This window comes from Hyperolius riggenbachi, chromosome 3, assembly GCF_040937935.1.
Source record: "Hyperolius riggenbachi isolate aHypRig1 chromosome 3, aHypRig1.pri, whole genome shotgun sequence".
In the NCBI taxonomy this organism is placed as follows: domain Eukaryota; kingdom Metazoa; phylum Chordata; class Amphibia; order Anura; family Hyperoliidae; genus Hyperolius; species Hyperolius riggenbachi.
The window spans coordinates 127,233,433-127,261,350 of NC_090648.1; the positions used below are offsets into that span (position 1 = coordinate 127,233,433).

At 44.7% G+C, this 27,918-nt stretch overlaps 1 protein-coding gene across 1 annotated transcript in view; it reads right to left on the bottom strand.

Annotated features, from left to right (window-relative positions):
• Positions 1-24,044, bottom strand: part of LOC137563001 (hexokinase-2) — a 104,110-nt gene extending 80,066 nt beyond the window's left edge. Inside the window, exon 1 of the mRNA XM_068274905.1 lies at positions 23,859-24,044. Within this exon, the coding sequence (XP_068131006.1) occupies positions 23,859-24,020 (162 nt within the window). The 5' untranslated portion in view covers positions 24,021-24,044. The remainder of the gene's footprint in view (positions 1-23,858) is intronic.
• Between the last annotated feature and the right edge of the window lie 3,874 nt (positions 24,045-27,918).

The following is a 27,918-nucleotide window of genomic DNA, read 5'->3' on the forward strand; positions in this document are numbered from 1 at the left end:
GTCCTGCTGTTGTCCCCCCAAGTGTATGTGCCCCCCATGCCGTGTTGAAGGTTTACCTGTCAAGCCAGTGCGAATCCTGGCATCCTTTGGTGTCTGGCATCTCCACGAGAGCGCAGTACCATGTGACACTGGTGCAGATAGTGACTTTGCTACATGCACGGGTGTCACGTGGTATAGCCGCTTGCGGTGACGCCGGACACCGAAGGAGGCCAGGATTCATTATGGCTTGACAGGTGAGCTTTCAGCACTGCACAGGGGGACACATACATACTTGGGGGGACACCAGGAGGGCAGCCCGTTACTGCTGTGCACCCGATCAAGCCCTTGCCACTTTGATTTTCCAGCATTCCGATTTCAGACAGAAATCGATCTACAGATGGCCATGTTGGGGTACTGATTCTAATCAGATAAAACAAAATGGAGTGATGTATGGGCACCCTAAAGGTGGCCTTACATCTCTTGACTTGGCAGCCGATCGACCATTTGATTATTATTATTATTGGTTACCTAGATGAAAATCGGTGCCGCCAAGAGCATGCCCAGGCCGTCGTGGTTGATCGGGTACGCCATGGTAACAGTGAGAGATATCAGTACGAGCAACGAACCTAGTGTATAAATGTGCCCCCCGGTGTGTGCATTTATACATTACCTGTCCTGTGTCGCCCACCACCCGGCGCTATCTGTCTTCAGAATCCCCCGCTCTTCCGTTAGGGGTATACACGCTGCCGGTGTGGTGTATGTAGTGCTAACAAAAGAGCAGGGGATTCCGGAGACGCATGGGCACCCTGCGGTGGGCGACACAGGATGCGTAATGTATAAATGCTCACACCGAGGGGGAACATTTATGCACTCGGGTGACAGTGGCAAGGCGACGGATGTGGACAATTCTTGAGAGACATTATGCTTAAATCGAATGGGAATCGGCCTGTAGTGTATGGGCAGCAGGCAGATCTCACTCTGATCAGATTCGATTAGAGAGAGATTTTTATCTTGGTTAAATCTGCCCTTCGTCACTAGATGTATGGACAATCTTTCATTTCCACGCCTCTCCCCCAGCTTAGTCTGCTTGTCTATACAGACGGCTATCTTGGAAAGTTTTAGGTGATATACAAGACAGGAGACCTGAGGCTCCACAATCTTTAGCACCTGTTTAACTTGTTCTTCGTTACACACATCACTGTCTACTGCTGACCTCCTTCCTATGAAGTACATGCTAGTTATACGCTTATCTGATGACCAAGATGAATGACAAGACTGATAGGTGTTCATTCAGATAGACTGCTAAGAAAATACATATGGGTACAGTGTTATCAGTGTCTGGTGCTAAATCAGTACAGTGTTATCAGTGTGTGATGATAATGCTGTAAATGTATCTATTAGCCTGATGGAAAAGGGATAGGTTGTCCCCAAACTGTCCCCGAGGTTTTTGAATGGACAATAGATTGTAGTTTGGCCTTGCATTTACGTTCCGAGAACAGATTTCTAGAGATCACTTTATTTACTTGAACAAAGATCCATTCTGAAACCTCCACTGCAGGCACAAGATGAGCGGCTATCAGAAATGTTATTTTTCAGTTACATAAAAATGCTGGTAGGTTGAATTACCTGCGGGCTCCTCCCAGAGACCAGAACCGTGAGATCTCTGTATCTATGCAGCCAACCAAGTTTCTTCATCGGCATTATGTGGGGTTCTCATGATACCAGTTCAGTGTTTCTTATATTCCATGCCTCTGGCATTCAGAACGCCTTGGTAACTATTTGGGGCACATGCTCCAAATCTATTAGGCTAATGATGCTGCAGACTCAGAGTATGTAAGAACTCAGCAGGCAGGTATAGAAATGCCACTTATATGGTGTTGTACTAGACCAGTGATCTGCAAACTTGGCTCTCCAGCTGTTAAGGAACTACAAGTCCCACAATGCATTTGCATTTATTAATCATGACTGTGACTGTCAGACTCCCGCAATGCATTGTGTGACTTGTAGTTCCTTAACCCCCTTGGCGGTATGAAAAATACCGCCAGGGGGCAGCGCAGCAGTTTTTTTTTAATTTTTTTTTTAAAATCATGTAGCGAGCCGAGGGCTCGCTACATGATAGCCGCTGCTCAGCGGCATCCCCCCAGCCCCGCCGATCGCCTCCGGCGATAGGCGATCAGGAAATCCCGTTCAAAGAACGGGATTTCCTGGAGGGCTTCCCCCGTCGCCATGGCGACGGGGCGGAATGACGTCACCGACGTCAGCGACGTCGGGACGTCATTGGGAGACCCGATCCACCCCTTGGCGCTGCCTGGCACTGATTGGCCAGGCAGCGCAGGGGTCTGGGGGGGGGGGGGGGCCGCGCGCCGCACCGGATAGTGGCGATCGGGCGCGCGGCGGCGGCGATCGGGGTGCTAGCTGCGTCCAGCAAAAAAAAAAATATGTAAATCGGCCCAGCAGGGCCTGAGTTGCACCCTCCGGCGGCTTACCCCGTGTCACACACGGGGTTACCGCTAAGGAGGTTAACAGCTGGAGAGCCAAGTTTGCAGATCATTGTACTAGACATGTGTAGAATTTGACATCCTACCTGGATATAAGACACACTTCCAGATTCTCCAGCCTGGTAGAGTTCAGCAGGAGAGCATGCTGCATAAGCATATATTCACCACCCCTGGTGAGTTCTCCACAGCCACTGAGTTCTTGTTCAACCTCTTATACTATAGGTGTCAAACACAAGGCCCGCGAGCTAAATGCGGCCTTCCTTGCCATTTTATTTGGCCCTCTAGAGCTTCAAATGTGTATCATTTTAAAGGAAGCATCAGGCTAAAAATGTAAAATTAGCTTTCCTCACCTGGGGCTTTCTCCAGCCCCTTGCAGCCGACTGTCCCACGCTGATCGCTCCGCTCTCTCTGCCGCTGTCCCAGGCTCCCCACACGCTGTTCAGGCTGACCTCGAGGCACCTCACACGCTGTTCAGGCTGACCTCGAGGCTCCCCACACGCTGTTCAGGCTGACCTCGAGGTCATCCTTACTGTGCCTGCATGAAGCGCCGCTGTCAATCATGGCCAGGTTTTACGCGGCTTACTGCGCAGGTGCAGTGGTTCTGCACCTGCGCAATGTGCCGCGGACAACGTGGCCATGAACAGCGTGCGGGGAGCCCGGATGGCAGCGGAGAGCGGAGCGATCAGCGTGGGACAGTCGGCTGAAAGGGGCTGGAGAAAGCCCCAGGTGAGTAAAGCTGATTTTTACTTTTTTTAGCCTGATGTTACCTTTAAGCAGAAAAAACAGCACACTGACTTCCCATCCAGAGGGACACACGGGTGACAATGTTTCTGGTTGAAACATTGTCAGTTTGAGGAGAGGTGCAGCAACAACCCATGGGACCCCCCGATGCCTGGTAAACTCCCCCACACCCCTTCCCCACCAACTCAGCTTACCAAAAAGTGGGGAAGTGATGGTTAACAACTTATCTTGGGCCATATTTCATCTTGCTCCTTTTCTGCCAAAGCAGTACTGGGGCAGGAAAATATTAAATTGCTCCACTGCGCTACTCTGCAGAAGAGGAGGAGCTCACACCCCATGGTCTCTATACTTAGCCACTTCATTTGAGACTGTTCAATAAATGTTAAATCTTTATAAACTATTTGTCCCGCGACATAGACTATGTTTTCGTTTTTGGCCCCTTCCGTGATTAAGTTTGACACTCCTGTCCTATTCACTTGTATCAGCCATATGAATGTTGCAGGACTCATTTATACAGAGGGCCCAAGTAAGCCCAGCGGCTGTGGAGGACTTACTGGAAGAGGTAGACATACTTATTTAGGATGCTAAACTCTATGTTGGGGAATAGGTAGTGGCACGGAGGAACTGCTATTTACAATCCTATTACCTACAAAGGTTGCACCCTGTGCCAAATGTAGATGAAGCAAAATGTGAGCATGTACAACTGCATTTAGTTGAACATACGGTAGTACAAAAACACCACATCAAAAGTTGAAATTGAGAAATGTTATTGATTTATGAAAATCTATGTGATTCTGAATTCAAAGGCAGCAACATGTTTGTTGGAACTTAGCAACAAAAGTCTGGAAAAGCTTTATAATGCTGAAAGTACAGGTCAGTAATATGTAGTAAAAAAAAAAAACCAGCATCCTGGGCAGTCTTTCACAAGGAAAGGTGAGGAGAGGTACACCAATCTGTAAAGCACTGTGCAAGTAGTGCAACAATTGAATGAGGCCCGATTCACATGAAAAAAAAACAGTCCGTTCTCGGATTGGAAGGGAACGGATCGTAACGATGGGAATGGATCCAATTTAAAGTATGGATCTATTCACATCCGTCTGTTCAAACAGATAAGTTCCATACGATCCACTGAATGGGCCACAACTTTGGTACTGCAGCAATTTTTCTGGACGGCTAAGCCCAGCAGAATGGAAATGGAAGCTGAAGCACTGCATTGGGGGCAATGAGAGAACGGAACCTTTCTTCACACTAGTGAAGTTCTAAATAGAAAAATACACTTTGGGGTGGGGTCTGGGGGGGGAGGGGGGAGATGTTGGGAAATGGAATGGAAGCAGCTGAATGGAAACAGAGTGGCAATGGAGTGAAAACAGATTTGATTGGCCGGTGATCAGATCTGTTTTCACGGATCCATTTGCCACTTCAACGCAAGTGTGAACCGGGCCTAACATTGCTCACTATAACATTCCACAACATTTGGGATTTCATACACACAACACACTTTACCACACCTAGTTTATGGGGGAAGGAGTGACATTTATGACCACGCCCATATCTGTAATAAGCCTTTTAGAACAAAAGTGGGAGGAATAACTATGTAGGCACGGGTGCACTGAAAGTGTTGGATGCTAGAAACATAAGAACATTAACTTTATCTATTTTCACTTAAAATACTCAAAGATTCATGAAAACATTCTATTTTATTAATAAATTATTGTAACAATAGTATAAATATATACATAAATATACGCTAGTACCAATACTACTTAGAACTTGTCTGTGTTAACATTTATTGACTTCATTTCATTGCAAGATTTGATAATTCAGTGCTTTATTTCTGCAGTTGGACAGCAGTGGCAACTCTCCTGAAAACTAATTAGAGGCAATAAAATGTCTGTGTGATAACAGGTTAGCGATGAAAAGATTAATAGGGAGTTTGGGAGTTAAATATACCAGACGTAATCATACACTGACATGGCTGCTATTAAACTTCAATTCCACATTTGTAGCGTTTAAAATATGTATCAAGGACACCAGAAAAGTTTTATTTAGGATTATTGCTACAGACACAATTATTTATTTCATACGTTTAGTTTCACTTCAGGTTTGCTTTAAATCTGACTGGATACTTATAGTGAAAATGGGTAATGAGAAAATGCTTTCAGCCATAGCATTAGGCACATTAGGGCATTTTCACCAAAGTTCTGTAGAATTGACTTGCGCAGACAGTGTGTAATCATTTTACTGGTCATTACACAGACTTGCATAACTCGCATCATATACCCGACGCATACTCTGATTGTGAATCATACATTACACAATCAATGTACACATCGTGAATATAGTGCAAGTTGCGCAAAGTAAAAAACGTGTGTTACGTGGTTTGTGTAACATCCGATAAAAGGGTCCGCCAATATCTGGGCACAGATCTAAAGATGTCATCCAGTAGCTTAATAATCAGAGGGGTTTAAAGGGACTCCGAGCTCACGTAAAAAAGAAAAGTTGTACTCACCAGGGGCTTTCTCCAGCCCAGTGCTGGTCGGGAGGTCCCACGCCGGCGTCCTGGCTCCTCTCCTTCTCCCCGCTCCGGTATAGCTGACAGGCCGCAGCCCGGGCGACACTCGGTGGAGTGTCGGGCTGCAGCTTCCGCGTATGACGCGGATTACGTCACACGCCGGCCGCCTCGCGTCATCACGGCGGCCGGCGTGAAAGTACTGCGCATGCGCGCTTTAATCGCGCATGCGCAGTACTTTCACGCCGGCCGCCGTGATGACGCGAGGCGGCCGGCGTGTGACGTAATCCGCGTCATACGCGGAAGCTGCAGCCCGACACTCCACCGAGTGTCGCCCGGGCTGCGGCCTGTCAGCTATACCGGAGCGGGGAGAAGGAGAGGAGCCAGGACGCCGGCGTGGGACCTCCCGACCAGCACTGGGCTGGAGAAAGCCCCTGGTGAGTACAACTTTTCTTTTTTACGTGAGCTCGGAGTCCCTTTAAATCTCATGGTACCCATACACGGTACAATAAAAATGTTCGATTTTCCCATTTTGTTCAACCAAAACAATCGAATTGAATGAAAGTTGAAAATAATCCTTTTTTTCGATTAAGAAAAACGGACGATTATCCCGTTTTTTCTATAAAAATCCAATCAGATATGATGGAAAAATCTTTATATTCGATCTAACGAAATAATTTAACTAAATTATCTAATAGAAAAAAAAAAAATTAAATTGTACCATGTACTGTATGGGCACCTTTACAGTAATAATCTGTGTGCAAACAAATATTCACCATTGTGGTTCATCAGTAAAGACAACAATACTAGGACATAATACCAAGGTTATTCAGAAAAGGGCTATTACTCCCACAGACAGCAGGTTTCCAAGGACCGTAGGGTGTCCATCTACAGTCCTTGAGGGCCTTATCCATGCCAGTGTATAGCATGGACAGATAAGTGTGATCTACTTGATGAATCACATCCTTCCTTATTCAGTCCCATGAATTAATTTGAGCTGTGCTGAAAATGTGGACCTCGGCCCTTGAGGACATAAGTTGGTCATCTTTATGTTCAAAATGGTGTTATTGCAATAAGCACTGTAAACACCGTTAGCATTGTGACTTTGGGCTGTTTTCTTTCTTTAGGCTTTGTTCACATTAGCAAACGCAGACAGCCGTGCGTTCAGAACGATTTTCTGAACCCAGAAAATATCTCTCACGCCGACATGATTGTTATGGTATGGGTGGATATCTGGTAAACAGGGAGTACCTGTATACGTCACAGTAAAGCCTTGGATTACAGGTAACTTGGTTTAAGAGTGTTTTGCAAGACAAGCAAACACATTTATGAAATTTAGACTTGATAAGCAAGCAACATCTTGTATATCAAAACATTGCTTGCTTATCAAGTCAAAATTTCATAAATGTTTTTGATATACAAGCACAGTACATATACGCGCGTCATGTCATGAAAACTTCTCCCTATGACATTGCCAGATTGTAATTTATTGTACTTAATCTGAGTGTAGAGACTATACCGGGGCCGGATTAACCATAAGGCACTGTAGGCACATGCCTACAGGCGCCTGATGAAGGAATGGCGACTCACACCCTTCCCCTAGTGCTTTCCTCCCTCCTTTCCTATGCAGAGTCCAGGGCAGAGCATAAAAGAGGTTACACACCCAGTTCTTGGCACTGATGAGTTCTCCCTTCTGTCAGGGGCACCACTAGCTACTTAATACTGAGGGTACCTCTGGCTATCTAATGCTAAGAGACACCTGTAGCTACCTATCACGGCAATTGAAGTAAGGGCAAGTGACAGCTGGGCCAGTCTGCACACTTGCAGTGCGGTTGGTCTGAGATTTGTAGGTTCGTGAAGTCCAGGACATCTGTGCCTATAGGCTCCTGTGATGTAAATCCAGGCCTCGACTATACAATGCCACATTTCCGTATTGTAGTTTATTGTACTTAATCTGAGCATAGAGACTAGACAATGCCAAATTTCTGTAAAATCCTCAAAAGTAGGCAAAAAGCAGCTGTTATTCGATAAGCTCCTTCTTAAAGCCACACAAAAAAAATGTAAAAGAGTTGGCGTGAGACAGCAGACAGCAATGACTCCGTTATAGTGAAAGTCTTTTTTGCTTTATGTTTGCTTTATACAGTACAGTACTTTGTATTAAACATTTCTATCAATGTGTTTAGATTGTAAAACAAATCCTCTGCATTCCCATTCATGGAAAAATTTGCTTGAATATAAGAGTACTTTGGATTACAAGCATGTTTCTGGAACAAATTATGCTCGCAAACCAAAGTTCCACTGTATAATGTACCGTATGTGGCCAGGGTTGAGGTCAAGTGTATGGAGCCAAAAGCACACAAAACACAGCTCCTTAAACTTGGATATGAAATATACCACACCTTAAATCACACATCTAGCATGTGATCACATCCACCCTCTCACCACGTACACAGTTGCAGGAGCAGAAGCTCAGAAATGTCAGGAGCTGCTGCTCTCTGTCTTGCTGCGGATCTCAGTTCTGATATGATTTGTGAAGGCTTTTGGTATGAGCATAGAAGTAATTTCCCACACAACATACCTAGTGAGTGTGACAATGAGGAGATGCAGTCTGTCACACATAACCAGGAAATGGTGTAGCAGGGTGGACCTGTGACAGTAACAAGGGATATTAAAGTGTACCTGAGGGGACGTGTTACATGATGATATAAACATGTGTATGTACAGTGTAAAACATTAAAAGAACAGGCAGTTTTTTGTTTTATTTTGCTTCCTGAAAGAGTTAATTTTGAGGCATGCAAGTGGCAGCTTCTGTCTTGTCGGGAATTTAGTAAACCTCACTGATAAGCAAATTACAGCCATAAAAGTTTTCCTGGCCGAATACAATTTCTTTCATGTATTTTAACTCTGGGACACTTTATAAACTGAAAATTGCGCAAAAGGTGGATCAGCGCAACACCAGGCCGCCTCCGAATGGCCTCCAATCAGAGGTGCGCTGAGCCCCCCCAGAAACTACAAATGCACCTTGAACCCAAACAGACGCTCTGCATATACACCGAAAGCATAGCTGTTAATTGGGAGCAGCTAACCAAAAACAAAATAAATTAGTACATAGCAAGGAAATGAACAGCGCTACTTAAAAACAGGCAAGTGCCTACCTGCAAAAGAGTGCAAGCCCCACTTGTGGGATATAATACACACCGAGCATGCACATGACCTGTCTACCACTGGAGGAGGATGTTAGTTTCCTGTAACAGCTTGCATGCAACCTATTAAGTACTCGTCCCTCCCACTGCGAAGAAGTCGATCCTCCATGGGAGGGGCCTAACACTAACTAAATCCTAACCTATGTATATGCATAGCCTGGGTGCGGCTAATCAAATAAAATTGAAAATTGCGCAAAAGGTGGATCAGCGCAACACCAGGCCACCTCCGAATGGCCTCCAATCAGAGGTGCGCTGAGCCCCCCAGAAACTACAAACGCACCTTGAACCCAAACAGAAGCTATGCATATACACCAAAAGCATGGCTGTTAAGTGGGAGCAGCTGACCAAAAATGAAATAAATTAGTACATAGCAAGGAAATGAACAGCGCTACTTAAAAACAGGCAAGTGCCTACCTGCAAAAGAGTGCAAGCCCCACTTGTGGGATATAATACACACCGAGCATACACATGACCTGTCTTCCACTGGAGGAGGATGTTAGTTTCCTGTAACAGCTTGCATGCAACCTATTAAAGAGAGTCTGAAGCGAGAATAGATCTCGCTTCAGACCTCATATATAGCAGGGGCACGCGTGCCCCTGCTAAAACGCCGCTATCCCGCGGCTTAACGGGGTCCCTGTCCCCCCAAACCCCCTCCGTAATGCGGGGGAGCGCTTCCTGGTTGGGGCAGGGCTAACCGCCGCAGCCCTGCCCCACGTGCGTCTGTCAGCGCGTATCTCCGCCTCTCCCCCGCCCCTCTCAGTCTTCCTTCACTGAGAGGGGCGGGGGAGAGGCGGCGATGCGCGTCTGATAGACGCGACTGGAGGCAGGGCTGCAGCCATTAGCCCTGCCTCCAGGAAGAATATTACCAGCGACCATTTTCTGACCAACTTTTGCGGGGGGTGGGTTGGGGGTGAAGGGACCCCCGTTTAGCCGCGGGATAGCGGCGTTTTAGCAGGTGCACACCTGCTATATATGAGAGCTGAAGCGAGATTTAGTCTCGCTTCAGTGTCTCTTTAAGTACTCGTCCCTCCCACTGCGAAGAAGTCGATCCTCCATGGGAGGGGCTTAACACTAACTAAATCCTAACCTATGTATATGCATAGCCTGGGTGCGGCTAATCAAATAAAATTGAAAATTGCGCAAAAGGTGGATAAGCGCAACACCAGGCCACCTCCGAATGGCCTCCAATCAGAGGTGCGCTGAGCCCCCCCAAAAACTACAAACGCACCTTGAACCCAAACAGAAGCTCTGCATATACACCAAAAGCATGGCTGTTAAGTGGGAGCAGCTGACCAAAAACGAAATAAATTAGTACATAGCAAGGAAATGAACAGCGCTACTTAAAAACAGGCAAGTGCCTACCTGCAAAAGAGTGCAAGCCTCACTTGTAGGATATAATACACACCGAGCATACACATGACCTGTCTACCACTGGAGGAGGATGTCTGGCCGAAGTTACGGGACCTGGTACTGGCGATACAGAAGGCTGAGGACGGTGGCGTAGGAGGGATCCGTGCGCATGGGGCTGGAGGAAGCCCCAGGTATGTATAAAACTTTTATTTTATATCATCTCTGGTACACTTTAAGGCCTGGTGCACACCAAAAACCGCTAGCAGATCCGCAAAATGCTAGCAGATTTTGAAACGCTTTTTCCTCTTTTTCTGTAGCGTTTCAGCTAGCATTTTGCGGTTTTGTGAAGCGTTTTTGGTGTAGTAGATTTCATGTATTGTTACAGTAAAGCTGTTACTGAACAGCTACTGTAACAAAAAACTCCTGGCAAACCGCTCTGAAGTGCCGTTTTTCAGAGCGGTTTGCGTTTTTCCTATACTTAACATTGAGGCAGAAACGCCTCCGCAATCCAAAATCTGCAGCAGCCCGGAAGTATGTGTTTTTGCAAAACGCCTCCCGCTCTGGTGTGCACTAGCCCATTGAAATACATTACCCAAGCGTATCCGCAGCCGCAAGCGGATCGCAAACCGCAGCAGAACCACTCTGGTGTGCACTAGGCCTGAGTGACAAGACAATATACTCTGTAAAGCACTGTGGAAGAAGTCAGCGCTATATACGTAAATAATAATAGATTCTCAGCAGTGAAGGCCCCCACTGGGCCTCTGCCAAGTTTAGTATAGTGTGTATAGAAGGCTTTAGACACCATCTGTATTAGTTTGTTACAGACACATTTCTGTTGTATGCTACTATGCTTTCTCTGTGTTGAGTGCCAGTGAAGAACAGGGCATGGCAGGGTTCCATGAGAAGGTCTGGGCACTGATCCGATAGCAGGGATTGTGCCAGCAGAATAGGTAAAATCACTAGACATTAAAATAGTACATTATGCAGCACCACAATAAAAATAATACCCCATAGATAAAATATACAGGTGAAAATTAGAATATCGTCCAAAGTCCATTTATTTCAGTAATTTAACTTAAAAGGTGAAACTAATATATTAAATGGACTCATTACATGCATTGTGAGATATTGCAAGCCTCTATTTGTTATAATTTTGATGATTATGGCTTACAGTTTATGAGAACCTCAAAATCTCTGACCATTAGAATAGTGTGAAAATGTTGTAACGAATGTGGAATTATCTCCGTGGTCAGTGCACAACATGTGCGCTGACACTGCGGAAACCCTCCACAAGCGTTTGGATAAGGGAACCCAGCTTTGGTGCAATGCACCTGTAGAGAGGAATTCCAACCAGCAGATGGTGCTGTGGAGTGCAGAGGAATAAACCCTCTGCACAGCCACAGATGCCAGATAGAAATTGTACGAAGTGAAGCAATACAGGGCAAGATAGCCTCTCGAGAGATAGTGAGCACAGAGACAGAATGTATGTATGTCCATCAATCTAGTCGCCACCCAGCAACGGTTGACATACAACAGCGAAGACCAAATTGAGAAAGCAATCGCAAGAATGGCGATTGCTAGCAGAGACACAAGACGGAGTAAAGACAGAACATAGAATGAATAAAGACAGAACCAGTTAGCAACTGCTATCCAACATGAAGGAACAGACAGGACTAGCTAAACGCGGTCATCACACGTTAAGTGCAATAGCGACAAAGCGCGTTCAAGTCACGGTCACCGCACGTTAAGCGCAACAGTGACAAAACGTACCAACCCTGACTAACAAATGAGACACGGAAAATGAAAATAAACAGAGAACGCGAACGCTTGCTAATCGGTTGCCTCACCCAGACAACAGCAAGCGTTCGTTCCAGACAAAACAGACAGAAGGAGTAACCAATAGCAACTGCAGCTAAGGTTAAACTCCAGGGTTCAGACAAGAGAGATCCACCGCCTCTAACGCTAGGGCGAATGCGATCTAGGAACAGGACAGAACGATTCACTATCAGCCACCGCTGGCGACAGTACCATCACACGGACCAGACAAGAGAGAAGGAGTAACCCGTAGCAACCGCTGCTCTGGCTTACACTCCAAGACAGAGTACAGAAGGATCCACCGCCTCTACCGCTAGGGTGAATGCAATCCAAACAGACAGAGCGATTCACTATCAGCTGCCGTTAGAGAAAGTGCAATCGCAACAGATAAGACAAGACAGAACTAGGCAATACAGATAATAAACAATCTGACTGCACTGGAAGGAATGCTAGTGCACTCCCAAGGATAAATACTCTAAAACAATATTTAGCAAACAATTAGCAGAGGGGTTGAAACTCAAGGTAAGTCCAGTAGAACCAAACCTTTATGACCAGCAGGGAATTCTGGGAGGAAATAGCACTTATACTGCAAGCCTTCAAGAGAGGCAGAGCTATCAATAACCAGATAAGTGAATGCAAATCCCTCCCCAGAACAGCAAGTCTGAAACTTGCAGAGTGAAAACAGGTCTCCTTTCCAGGGACCTGCAGCATGCAGACCTGAAAAATGGTCAAAAATCTGCCTGCCTGTGCAGACAGCAGAGCAGAGCATTACAAATGTTCCATATTCTAGGCTCAAAGTGTCAGACTCTAATCAGCTAATTAATCCAGAACACCTGCAAAGGGTTCCTATTTCAAATATTAGTTTCACCTTTTAATTTGAATAACTGAAATAAATGGTCTTTTGCACAATATTCTAATTTTTCAAGTTTCACCTGTAAAATGCAGTGTGACGTGTACATTATTGTATGCTCAGATTTCATTTTTTTTAACCAAATTATAGCAATCATTACTGATTTATCACAAAGATCACATATCATCTGCCTAAATATTTGTGGCTTCGTGCCTATTTTATAGGGAAGGGAAAATAAAGGGTCAGTAGAAGAACCAAGCGCCTGGTTCTTCTACTGACCCTATATGCTATTACTCTGTTATTGCCTGATGAAGCGGGATTAAACCTATGAAACGCGTTGCACTTTTGGAGTGTTGTGAATAAATTGTTGTTTACTATAAAGCAACAATCTTTGGTGTCTTCTTGGAGGAGGTAAGTCCACCACTACCTCCTCTATTTAAACTGTTTTTAAAGTGTAACTGTCGGGCATAAAATAAAAAATCAATTCTTTATTTTTATCTGGTAAACAAGTAATAAGGCTGCTAACCAGGCAATCCAAAAGTTAAAATCACTATTACTTTTCTTGTTGATAAATGATCATTCCCCAGTTTACTTCACTCTTATCTGGTACACACAAAATTTGGTACACAAAAAGGAAGTTGCAGGGCATGCTGGGTTGTCATTTTTTGCTTCTCTGATTCCCCTCAGACTTAACTAATGCAGCCTGATTGGCTGAAGCCCCTTTCCCTCCTATTTCCCCTCCCACACCTCTGTTCCTCTCTGATTGGCCAATATTTCTCATGCTGAGACAATGCACTTTCTATAGTGAAGGGCGGGCAAATCAGGCAGAGGAGAGTAAGGGAGGAAATTACATGATTGGCTTCAAAATAGCCACAGTTAAAATGGGAAATGCTAAGAAGGATTTTCTCTTTTTTTACTGTAGAAAAATCACTAAAAATCAAAATGTGAACAGTGCAATACATATGTTATGTAAGTAGAGCAAGTATTTATCTACTTATACAGTGGGTTGCAAAAGTATTCGGCCCCCTTGAAGTTTTCCACATTTTGTCATATTACTGCCACAAACATGAATCAATTTTATTGGAATTCCACATGAAAGACCAACAAAAAGTGGCGTACACATGAGAAGTGGAACAAAACTCATACATAATTCCAAACATTTTTTACAAATAAATAACTGCAAAGTGGGGTGTGCGTAATTATTCAGCCACCTGAGTCAATACTTTGTAGAACCACCTTTTGCTGCAATTACAGCTGCCAGTCTTTTAGGGTATGTCTCTACCAGCTTTGCCCATCTAGAGACTGAAATCCTTGCCCATTAGATGGACAGCGTTTGTGAACAGCAGTTTTCAGATCTTGCCACAGATTCTCAATTGGATTTAGATCTGGACTTTGACTGGGCCATTCTAACACATAGATGTGTTTTGTTTTAAACCATTCCATTGTTGCCCTGGCTTTATGTTTAGGGTCATTGTCCTGCTGGAAGGTGAACCTCCGCCCCAGTCTCAAGTCTTTTGCAGTCTCCAAGAGGTTTTCTTCCAAGTTTGCCCTGTATTTGGCTCCATCCATCTTCCCAACACCTCTGACCAGCTTCCCTGTCCCTGCTGAAGAGATGCACCCCTTGAGCATGATGCTACCACCACCATATTGGACAGTGGGGATGGTGTGTTCAGAGTGATGTGCAGTGTTAGTTTTCTGCCACACATAGCGTTTTGCATTTTGGCCAAAAAGTTCCATTTTGGTCTCATCTGACCAGAGCACCTTCTTCCACATGTTTGCTGTGTCCCCCAAATGACTTGTGGCAAACTGCAAACGGGACTTCTTATGCTTTCTGTTAACAATGCCTTTCTTCTTGCCCCTCTCCCATAAAGGCCAACTTTGTACAGTGCATGACTAATAGTTGTCCTATGGACAGAGTCTCCCACCTGAGCTGTAGATCTCTGCAGCTCGTCCAGAGTCACCATGGGCCTCTTGACTGCATTTCTGTTCAGCGCTCTCCTTGTTCGGCCTGTGAGTTTAGGTGCATTGCCTTGTCTTGGTAGGTTTACAGTTGTGCCATACTCCTTCCATTTCTGAATGATCACTTGAACAGTGCTCCGTGGGATGTTCAAGGCTTTGTAAATCTTTTTGTAGTCTAAGCCTGCTTTAAATTTCTCAATAACTTTATTTCTGACCTGTCTTGTGTGTTCTTTGGACTTCAAGGTGTTGTTGCTCCCAATATTCTCTTAGACAACCTCTGAGGCCCTCACAGAGCAGCTGTATTTGTACTGACATTAGATTACACACAGGTGCACTCTATTTAGTCATTAGCACTCATCAGGCAATGTCTATAGGCAACTGACTGCGCTCAGATCAGAGGGGACCGAATAATTATGCACACACCACTTTGCAGTTATTTATTTGTAAAAAATGTTTGGAATCATGTATGAATTTCGTTCCACTTCTCATGTGTACACCACTTTGTGTTGGTCTTTCATGTGGAATTCCAATAAAATTGATTCATGTTTGTGGCAGTAATATGACAAAATGTGGAAAATTCCAAGGGGGCCGAATACTTTTGCAACCCACTGCATATGTCTTTTTTTTCTGAGATAGTATGGCTGACAGCTCCTCTTTAAACAATTTTATACTACGTTGGCACCTCTGTTATACATACTAGTATATTGTCTAGTCCACCCTTGGTGGAGGGGTGTTGCCCCATCTTTCCTATCTACAGAGAGCGACTTTTTAACCGGAGTGGGGTCAGGTCTCATCAGGGGAGGACTGGGACCTTTTGGCCTGGGGGGAAAACACAAACTAGAGGCCCATTTTCACGGCAGCCCAGACATCACACACGTGTCGCACATGCTATATGCCAGTAGTCATGTGGGAAATACAGCAAGAACACTTAAAGACAGGGTGACAGGTAAAGTATAAATGCACTGGCACCGGGGGGCACATAATACATTTTGAGTTACAACGGTCGGGGTTTCTATCTCTTACACAAGTCCTGCAAGCAGCCCTTCTGGAGTCTAGGGACTGTCTGCAAGCAGCCCTTCTGGAGTCTAGGGACTGTCTGCAAGCAGCCCTGGAGTCTAGGGACTGTCAAAAACTTTTCAACCTAGACAATATCTTATGTAGCTGTGCACATGCAGTTAACAATGGTGAGCAGGGGCGTAACTAGAAATCACTGGGCCCCCCTGCGAATATTTGGATGGGCCCCCCCCCCCCATAGATGCCAAATAATCGTAATGGGGCAGCGTTTCACTGTAAATTAATTGTAAAGTGGGCAGCATTTTACCAGACAATCCTTATGTGGGCCAGAAAATCGTAATGTGGGCAGAGTTCACCAGAAAATCGTAATATGGGCCTTTAGAAAATCATAATGTGGGCAGAGTTCACCAGAAAATCGTAATGTGGGCACCAGTCACCAGAAAATTGTAACGTGGACAGCATTCACCAGACAATCGTAATGTGGGCAGCGTTCACCAGAAAATCATAATGTGGGCAGAGTTCACCAGAAAATCATAATGTGGGCAGAGTTCACCAGAAAATCGTAATGTGGGCACCAGTCACCAGAAAATCGTAACGTGAGCAGCAGTCACCAGAAAATTGTAACATGGACAGCATTCACCAGACAATCGTAATGTGGGCAGCGTTCACCAGAATATCGTAATGTGGGACAGAAAATCGTAATGTGGGCAGAGTTCACCAGAAAATCGTAATGTGGGCAGCGTTCACCAGAAAATTGTAACATGGACAGCATTCACCAGACAATCGTAACGTGGGCAGTGTTCACCAGAAAATCGTAATGTGGGCCAGAAAATCGTAATGTGGGCAGCGTTCACCAGAAAATCGTAACGTGGACAGCATTCACCAGACAATCGTAACGTGGGCAGTGTTCACCAGAAAATCGTAATGTGGGCCAGAAAATCGTAATGTGGGCAGAGTTCACCAGAAAATCGCAATGTGGGCAGCAGTCACCAGAAAATCGCCATGTGGGCAGCAGTCACCAGAAAATCGCCATGTGGGCAGCAGTCACCAGAAAATCGCAATGTGGGCATCAGTCACCAGAAAATCCTAATGTGGGCAGCAGTCACCAGAATATCGTAATGTGGGCAGCAGTCACCAGAAAATCCTAATGTGGGCAGCAGTCAGTCACCAGAAAATCCTAATGTGGGCAGCAGTCAGTCACCAGAATATCATAATGTGGGCAGCACACACCAGAAAATCCTAATGTGGGCAGCAGTCACCAGAAAATCCTTATGTGGGCAGCAGTCACCAGAAAATCGCAATGTGGGCAGCAGTCACCAGAAAATCGCAATGTGGGCAACAGTCACCAGAAAATCGCAATGTGGGCAGCAGTCACCAGAAAATCCTAATGTGGGCAGCAGACACCTGAAAATCGCAATGTGGGCAGCAGACACCTGAAAATCGTAATGTGGGCAGCAGACACCTGAAAATCACAATGTGGGCAGCAGACACCTGAAAATCGTTATGTGGGCAGCAGACACCTGAAAATCGTAATGTGGGCAGCAGACACCTGAAAATCGTAATGTGGGCAGCAGACACCTGAAAATCGTAATGTGGGCAGCAGACACCTGAAAATCGCAATGTGGGCAGCAGTGACCAGAAAATCGTAATGTGGGCAGCAGACACCTGAAAATCGCAATGTGGGCAGCAGACACCAGAAAATCGTAATGTGGGCAGCAGACACAAGAAAATCGCAATGTGGGCAGCAGACACCAGAAAATCATAATATGGGCAGCAGACACCTGAAAATCGTAATGTGGGCAGCAGACACCAGAAAATCGTAATGTGGGCAGCAGGCACCTGAAAATCGTAATGTGGGCAGCAGACACCAGAAAATCATAATATGGGCAGCAGACACCTGAAAATCGTAATGTGGGCAGCAGACACCAGAAAATCGTAATGTGGGCAGCAGGCACCTGAAAATCGTAATGTGGGCAGCAGACACCAGAAAATCATAATATGGGCAGCAGACACCTGAAAATCGTAATGTGGGCAGCAGACACCAGAAAATCGTAATGTGGGCAGCAGGCACCTGAAAATCGTAATGTGGGCAGCAGACACCAGAAAATCATAATATGGGCAGCAGACACCTGAAAATCGTAATGTAGGCAGCAGACACCTGAAAATCCCCCTGCAGAATTTCAGAGCGGGCCCCTCCCCCCCGGGGCCCGCTCGTGGCCGGTTTTTGGGTGCTGGAGGGGTGGCAGCATGAGGGGAAAGCCTTGCCCACAGTCGGCGGGGAGAGGGGAAGTTCCCCCCTCTCCCTCACCTCGGGGCTCTCCCCTCTGCGCCCCCCTCCAGCTAGTGAATGTGTGTGGGCAGCAGCGGCGGCGGCGGGATACATACCTTCTTCCTTGCGTTCCATCGCCGCCTTCTCGTTCTAGCGGCTGACGTCACTTCCGCTTCCGGAAGTGACGTCAGCCGCTAGAGAGAGAAGGCGGCGATGGAACGCAAGGAAGAAGGTATGTATCCCGCCGCCGCTGCTGCCCACACACATTCACTAGCTGGAGGGGGCGCAGAGGGGAGAGCTATCTCTAGAAAGGTTGTCAAATTAACCCTTTTTCCTACAGGATTTAGCTAGAGTTAGAATTAGCGCATTCGCACGCTTTTATTGCGGATTGGCGCAGGCGCTGCAGGGCCTATTGTTACGCCCCTGATGGTGAGAGACCAGACATATTTTTTCCCACGGACCCTGCAGGCAAGCCTCTGCTCTGTATCATGCTGTGTATATTTAGTAGCTTGCCCGCCCTGCAATTGCTCTGTAATTGGGCGTTTATTTCCCTCATTCAGCCTAGTGTTTCACATTGACTTATACAAAAACCTGAATTCACCAGGCACAGTGCCAGCCCTAAATCATTAAATGAGAGGCAGCCTGGGGGGAAATCTCCCCCCTTCCCCCCTGGCCAGTCCTCCCCTGGGTCTCATCTCGCCACCTGCCATTACAGTGTTTGCCTTTGTGGTAACCCTGGTTTGTGTGTATTACTTCTTTGTGATTACCTATATTCTGGTGTCAAGACTTACTACACTATATTGGGCTCTCGGTGTCCTTTTCTTTGTTTTGTCATTACATCATAAGTGTTTTTTTTCACTTCAGTGTAACTTTAAGGATATATTTGCACTGGAGGAGAGGGTTGCATCTCCATACTTTGTGTCGGGTACTTCAGGTGTAGGCTTAATATGGTTGTGTCTGGGTGACAGGTAGATGTTGCTGCTTACATCCTGACAATCTAGCAGTGACTTGTGCCTGAGGGGAGTTAGTATTTGCGTTTCCATAATGTATCAGTGCTGGCTGTGCACACAACAGAGACTTCACTCTGGAATGGTTAGCAACGTGTAACTAAAGCCTGGTGCACATAATGTAATATGTTTAACAGATTAGACATTAGGGTTGATTTTGATAAAAATATTGAATCCTTTTGTACTCACATTAGTTAGTTCTGGACCAAGATGGCTGGTCCTGTCGCCTCTGCTGAGAATCTATCATGCGTATGGCAGCCCCCAATCTCCCCCAATATATCGGATTGTCTCGAGTAAGTGCATAAAATGCACTGCAGTCAACTTATGCCCAACTATCCTCCAACAAACTAAGTTTGGACATTAGGTGGGCAGAAAAGTTGCATGAGTGTATGAGCCTTCAGGCCTGGAACCCACTGCAAACCGCAAACGCTAAACGCAACCGCTAGCGTTTTGTCTGAGCGGTTTGCAAGCGGATTCATGCGCGTTTTTGGTCGTGTTTTGCAACATTGTATTTTTTTCCCCAGCGGGTGCCTAGCGTTTTGCGTTTTGCGTTTTTATCCTGATTGGTCCTGTGAATTATTTTTCATTTTGTTACAGTGTGCTGAACCGCAAAACGCTAGCAAAACCGCTCAGTTTAGGTTTTGCTGAGCGTTTCTGCTAGCGTTTCAATACTTTGCATTGAAGCGCTAACGCTCCCAAAATGCTGCAGGTCCTGCGTTTGCGTTTCTGGGAAACGCAAACGCTCCTGTGGAAGTTGCCCCATCCATTAACATTAGCCCAGCGTTTTGGCAAACTGCTAGCGTATCGCAGTGCTGCCAAAACGCTGCCAAAAGCGCTCCTGTGGGTTCCAGCCCTAATACTGGAAGCACATCCTGCTACCTATACTGGGGAGTGGGGCTACCTGAATGCACATCTGACTATCTAACCTTGGAATCTCTGCCTCAAGTGCTGCAGAGCTTTGTCCTGGTCCTGGTTTGTAGAAAACCGTATTTTGCAATTTCAAGTGTATGCATAGTTTCCCTGTACAGGTAGTCCTCGGTTAACAAATGAGATAAGGACTGTAGGTTTGTTCTTAACCTGAATCTGTTCTTGTGTCACCTCTGTCCCCCTGTACCTGCTCATACAAGTTTAAAAGCCATTTTTTCTTAGAATTTTGTTTTTATTGATTGTCTCCATTTTTTCTTGATTTTTTTTTACTTGTTCCCACTGAATCTCAGAATCCAGCAGAGCCAGAACAAGGTCTTTCAGCACCCAAGGCTGAGAACCAGAGTGCGCCCCTCCATCCCGCCTACCCCAGCTGTCACACACTGATTGCTATTAGACAAACCTCCCAGTGCCTCCAACCCCAATAACACCACAAAGGGAAGGTCTGAGGAACTAAAAAAAAAAAAAAATCCTTACCCTTACCTCGGGCTTCCTCTAGCCCCTGGCAGCTGACCTGTGCCCTCGCGTAGCTCCGTTGGCTCCCGGTCCCTTCTGGTGCAGATGCTGACCTCGCCAGATCCGCATCTTCCTGCGCTCCAGCGTGCGGCTCACTGAGTCACACTGGCATCATCCGGGCTGTACTGTGCAGGCGCAGAGCTACTGCGCCTGCACAGTACAGACTGGATGACGTCAGCGCGACTCTGAGACCCGCTTGCGTAGGCACAGTGGACACCTTGTGCCAGAGGGGACCCCGGGCCACCGGCGGGGAACGGAGCTGCGGTGAGGGCACAGGACGGCTGGCAGGGGCTGGAGGAAGCCCCAGGTAAGTGGATTTTTTATTTGTAATCTCTACTTATCTGGCTTGCAGCCACTGCCATGTATCCCCTTTTCTTATTTCTCTCTGCTTCAAACACAATAGGGAATGATAGCTGAGTGAGTTGTGCTCCCCCTCCTACACTGCGCCCTGAGGCTGGAGCCTCTCTCGCCTCTGCCTCTGCCCAGCCCTGGAGTACAGGTCGTTCATATCGGTGGGTCGTTAGTGAGTTTGGTGTTTGTAAGTCGGGGACTACCTGTATAGTCTACCTCGGTTTCCTCCACTCCACGAAAGGTAAAAGTTTCTCTCACATAAGTTTTTTTTTAAAAGTTAAAATAGTGGTTACTGTTGCACAAAATTCCATGTAATTAGCAACAGAAACCATTATTATTATTATTATTATTATGTTCATCTTATGTGGGAGAAACTCTATTTCCCTTATGTGGAGTGAGAGAAACTGAGGTAGATTATACAGGGAAAAATACTCCAAAATTCAGCATAACTCAACTAAGCTGAGACTGGGACTCGCCTGAGATGTCCCCAGTTGTCCTCTCCTTCCTTATTGTTTGTTTGTAGTTTACACATATCAGTTCTCTCTATTAATTATACATAAATAGAGGCTGAGGATTTATTTTACAGCAGTGAGGAGGCGTGACCCTAAACATACTCAAGTGATTTTTAATCTCTCAATTTCAATTTTCATGAGATGAATCAATTGGCTTGAAGATAAAGCACAACTGAAGTGAGAGAGATGTGGAGGCTGACATATTAATTTCCTTTTAAACAATTCCAAATACAGGGCTGTCCTGCTGATCCTCTGCCTCCAATACTTTTAGCCATAGCCCCTGAACAAGCATGCAGATGTTTCTGACTAAAGTTTGACTGGATTTACCACATGCTTGTCTCAGGCGTGTGATTCAGAAACTAATGATGCCAAAGAGATCAGTATGACTGCCAGGCAACTGGCATTCCTTTAAAGGGAATCTGAAGTGAAAATAAACTTAAAATGACATAATAATTTGTATGTGTAGTACAGCTAAGAAATAAAACATTAGCAGCACAGATATTTATTCCAGTACAGGAAGAGTTAAGAAACTTCAGTTGTTATCTTGGCAAAGAGCTTATCCGAGCTCCAATAAAGTGGTGGACATCACTGTCTTTTGAAGCTCTTATCTCAAATGTCCCTCAATGGTTTTGATTCACTAAGCTGCACTGCTATAGGCTCACAGACTGCAAACTGTCAGGGCCTTGGCCATGACATCACACTGTGGGAGGGGTTTCATCACAATATCAGCAACAAAAATTCCCCCATGATCTATTTGAGAAAAGGTAAAGATTTCTCCTGGGAAAGAGGGTATCAGCTACTGATTGGGATGTGGTTCAATGCTGAACTAACGTTCCTCTAATTCTACTTCTTGTGGAGTAAGAAAACCAACCAAAATCTAATTTCCAACAATCCCCTTGGCATTCATTCAGTATTAGATGCAGAGGATCACAGCAGACAGGCACATCATCAGCAATGGCACCTTCCATATTCCTCTCTCTTGGTTTCCTTTCATTTGATATTATAATTAGTAGTGTTCTTATAAATCCCATATACTAGAGACATGTTCTCAGGTGACTCCACAGTAGCATTAGGATTAGCTCATGTATGATCCATACAGCGTGGCTGGCAAACATAACGTAACAGCAGCTTCAGCACACTCATTTAGAGGGGATTTAAGGATCCAGGAAACTTCTAGTAGATGCCAAACACAGCAATATGTAATCTTCAAGTTGTTGTACCTAATTATTATAATCTCAGCTTTTTATTATGCTTTTACAAAAATATAAAGTTCAACATAAAGCCATGAAAAGTGGACCAGCATGTTCACGCCTGCTGTACTCATTATTATTGTGCATTTAGATAGCACTGGCATTTTCCCAGCACCCTAAAGAGTAGACTGAAAGATTCATAGAGCTCACATTGCAATGCCTCCACCATAGTTATAGTCTAATATCCTGACCATAGTATAAGGCCATGTGACCTAGCAGTATGTTTTTGGGATGTAGGATCAGAACATACAAACTGTACTCAGAAAGTGTCCATACTGGGAAATTAGCCTGGGACTCTATCAATGAAAGGCAAGAATTGTAGCCACTTGGCCATGGCCATTGTTGCCTTGCCAAGTACTGCTTGTACTGTCTCTCTACATGTAAAACATGATGAGTACTGCAGATCAAGTGTCCCAACTCTACTGACTGTATAGCGTACAGAAGTAACAGAGGCGCCAACAGGATAACACATCATACATTTAAAACAAAAATAAGATGGGAGATAAGGGTGGACTTACCTCCACAGGACAAACACAACGATTCTATATGATCAAAAGTTTTAATTCTTACTCCAAAAATATGCAATGCGTTTCACGGGTCTCAAGCTCGCTTCCTTAGGCAAAAATACAACAGGCGTAACTTAGAAGTGTGTGTACAAAGCACAGCGCCTCTGTTCATATACACACTTCTACGTTACTCCTGTTGTATTCTCTCTGTATATTCTCTGTGCAGCACTGTGGTAGATGTTAGTGCTATATAAATACTAAATTAAATAATAATAATATGTTTACAATGTTGACACATTTTTGTATTTTTTTAAATGACAGATCTGTAATAAGTAACTTCCTCTGCAATGACACTTCCTCTTGTTATGTAATTTAGTGGTCTCCGCTACCCAAGAATGCAAGGAAATGTATGACATTTGTGGCATTGGCGATGACTTACTTATTTAACTCTCCATGTAGCCTCTATCTTTACTTCTGGGAAATTGTCGTGATGCTATTCAAACTTGCTGCAATTACCAGACAAGCATGATCCTCTGAAATAGGGTGTGCTATCAGTGTCAGTGCTATCAGTAAGTAAATCATAGTGGCATGTAAAACTAAAATACCTGCTTGTAGAGAGCCACATCACAGAGTCCTGTATCCACTGCGGTGCCTTCATCTTCTCTAGAAAGGTCTTCAAGGTCCACAGAGGTGTCTTCAGGATCCAGGGAGAGTTCCTCTGGACCTCCTGCGGTGTCTTCAGGCGCCACTGTGTTTTGGAGGACCATGTTTGCTGTGCTGGAGTCTTAAGCATGAATTGTCTCCTCACTCTGTATCAGTTCAGGGTGACGGAGGATTACTCGGCCTTAAATGTTTATAAGCTGGCATTAAGGTGACAAGAGCTAAGTTCACTGGCACTTCCTTAACAGAGGTTAATGCTCTCAATCTCAGGTGAAACACATTTACTTGATAATCCCTAAATATCTGATTGCCATCACTGCATTGTTGTTTTCTATTAAAGATTTTAAAAACTGTTCTGTATTGAATGAGACGTGGGGACGGAGATCACCTTTAGCAGCTGAAATAAGCTTTTGTATAAAAGGGCAAATTTGAGGAGTATATATTGCAACGTCGCTGCTGGGCACCGGGAGGAGCCGGAAATAGTAAAATATCTGTAATTGAAGTTACCGTACTGATATTTTACTATATACTACTCTAAACCTAACCCTTAACCCTCTTGTTCTGGGTGTCTAACCTTAACCCCCCACTGAATGCCTAACCCTATCCCTTCCTGTGTGTTCCTGACCATACCTCCCCCCCCCCACCTAATGCCTAATTCTACCCTCTTACACAAATTACTGATAGTTGTAGATGATCGGTTACAACCATGAAATTCATACACACATCAGGCACCCAAATGACCACTTGGGCACCAAGTAGCCAAAAGTTTTTTAAAAAAAGGCCTGCCGATCCTGGCCCCCAAAGGACCTGATTTGTAAACTGAGGCCCTATGTTTCCAGAGTGCTTAATAAAAATGAAAGATTACTTCAGGCACCGCTGGGTGGTTGCAATGCAGTCTACCTGTCACTTAAGTGCATTGACTTGTTTATTTTGTGCTAATGACTTGTTTATTTTGATGGAAATCTGTATTGTTAGGGAGGCTTTTAGGATTATTCCTTTTTAAAACAATTTTTATGTCTTTGACTTTGAGTCCCTGACCCAAACTAAGTATGTGGATCCTATGTTCTGACTGTATTCTGGCTATTCTGGCTTTATGTCTGTGAGTATGTGGCTCCAACAATTGAGGCCTGAGGGCCCATTTCCACTACTTCCGAAGTTGCACCGTTTCCCCGCATGCAAGTCGGATGGGGAAACACTGCCTATGCGGGTCAGTAGGCTTGCTGTCCAAATCCCATGCCAGTGCGACCTGCAGGACATGCTACAGTTTACTGCAACTTGCATGAAAATCCCTATAGCCGTGCATGGCACGGCTATAGCGATTCAATTATGGCTTCGCAACAGGGCAGGTGCCATGTCCGATATCCGAAAATGGACACGGCCTCCCAAAGGAAATAGGCCCTAAAGATCTGCCTCTGAAAATACAGAGATTCAGACATTTATGAAGAAAGGCAGTGGTGTAGCAATGGAGCTGTAGTCCGCAGTGTAAGTTTTACACTGGCCTCTGCCAGGTACTGTATAAGTAACAATCAAATGATAAGAACCACCAAAATCTGCCTTCAGACTACTGTACTAGTTTCTAGGCTTGTGCAATGGACTAGAAAAGTGTTTCTGAACATTTTATTGGTATGTACGTACCCCTTTTAAAACCCTGTACTCACCAAGTACCCCCTAGCATAGTAAACATTATCACAAGTACCCCTTGACAAATATATATTTAATCGTAGTACATGATCATTTCTTCTAAACAATTTCCAAGCATTTATTATTGCTTTTAATTAGCTACAACACTAATTTGGACTTTAAATAAGATTTATCATTTTGTAAAACTCTAAATTTGTTATTCTTGGTTAAGTATCATCAAGGCCGCGTACCCCCTGGAAGCATCAGAAGTACCCCATTTGGTACGCGTACCACACGTTGAGAAACTTGGCACTAGAAGACATGATCTGCGTATGGAAAAAAATAGTTTTTTCCATTTATTTAGAAGATGTTTTTTACAGTAAGAGTGGTTAAAATGTGGAAAATCTTACCATAGAAAATAATTATGCCAAACTTTATATCTTCTTTTAAAGGGGTTTGGATGCTTTCCTTGAATTAAAGGACATCCACACAGCTATAATTACAAGGTAATGTAATGATCTGTGCCCGTGTCATCCTGCTGGTGGCAGCACTAAAGAACTTGAGGTGAACTTCAGCTGTCGACCAGCAGATGGCTCTCGTATTGCTGGGAGCAGTGCAATTCCTCGGCTCACCAGCAGATGGAACTGTGAAAGACTCTGGTCAGTCACCTGAGCAATGTGCTGCATATATAAGGCCGGACTTCCTAGCAGCACATTGCTAGGTCATTTTGCTTGTTCCCTTGCAGGGTTGTGACTCTGGCCAATCTTCCTGTACTCCTGAAACTCTGTTCCTGTATCCTGAGCTCCTGGTATTTTGACTCCTGCCTGTTCGACCAATCTCTTGCCTCCTGATTCTGTACTTCTTATCCATTCTGATTTCCCGGTATTTGATCCTTGCTAGTCTGACGATTCTTCTGTGTGCTGATTGTGTTGAGACGTGTTTGTATATATTGGGTTACTGTATATATTGTGTGACCTGTGCCCTTGCATATTCACTGTATATATTAGTTAGTTAGTTAGTCAGGGTGATATTGGGTCACAGTGGTCACCTGGTACGATTGCATGCATTGGTTGTATGTGTATGTGCATCCTTGTAAATAAACACATTTATTATTCTATTCTGTTGTGCAGACGTCAGTATTTCTATTGTGATCTTCCAGTTTGTTTAACCAAAACGATTGCCATGCAGAGATCGTGGATTTGCCAGTCTGGTTCCAGTCACGACCACGATCTGCATGGCCAATCGTTACAGAATGACCTAGCCCACCCATATATTGATCACAGAAATACTGCAGATTCATCTAGCAGTACAATGAGTTGGAATTTTGATGATGTGTACTACTATGTCTTGCTCGCTGAGGATAGCAAAAGTTATTCCTTCATGTATTTTGCAGCTTACTCCAGAAAGCAGCTTCAGCAGTTATTGGAGTTAGTGCAAAACTATGTTAATCAGAAAATCTTGTCTGCAGAAGAGGTGCAGGACTTGCTGCAGGTCCTTCAATGGTTGCTGAAAAGTAAATTATCCAAGGATAATTTTCTTGATCCTCCATTTAGCCCATCTGATGTTACCGTTTTGACGTCTATTTTGAAAAACGACAGGGAATCTTTCTTTAAGTTCTACTCCAAGAAAGACAAAAATATCATGCAAGCTTGTGTCCAATCCCTTCAATCATTGATTGATTTAAGAGTATGCAAATTTGAAAAAACCTCCTTGTTAATGTCTGCCTGGGAAGAGATGTTAATTTCCCAATGCAAACCTTGTTCTGTGACAGCAAAGAATAAAATACAAACTGGTTCTTTGTCTGTTACAATCCAGTCCAGTCTTGATTCTGTTTCTGATGTAGTTCAGTCAAGTTCTATTAATAGACAAATAAATTCTCTGCCAGTTAGGAACCAATCTCGTTTAGAACCTGTCTTTTGTGCAGCAGATATTAACTATCTAGCTGATCATTTAAAGAAGGATAGGAAAAGTTTTTTAAACCACTATTCTAAAATGGAAAGTTCTTGTCTGCTGAAATATGTGCATGCTGTGAAAAGGATGAGTGGTTACAAATTGTGTCCGCAGAAAGCCGCCTCTGCCCTGATCCAAGTTTGGGAGGAAATCTTGTCATTTGATGCAGATGCAGGCATGCATGTGATTGAGGAATCAAATGAGTGGAGAGATTGCAACAATCGAGTCAGTTTTGATTTTACTGCAGAAGAGATCAATGCTTATTATGGCTATTTGAAGAATGATAGGGAAGAGTTTATGTCATTCTATTTGCAACAAGATGAGGAGTTTATTAGGAATTGTATCTGTGGAGTAAGATCTCTGATGGTTAATGCCTTGTGTGAGAATGAGTCTGCCTCTGCTTTGATTGCCATCTGGCAAGAAATTCTTTCCTCT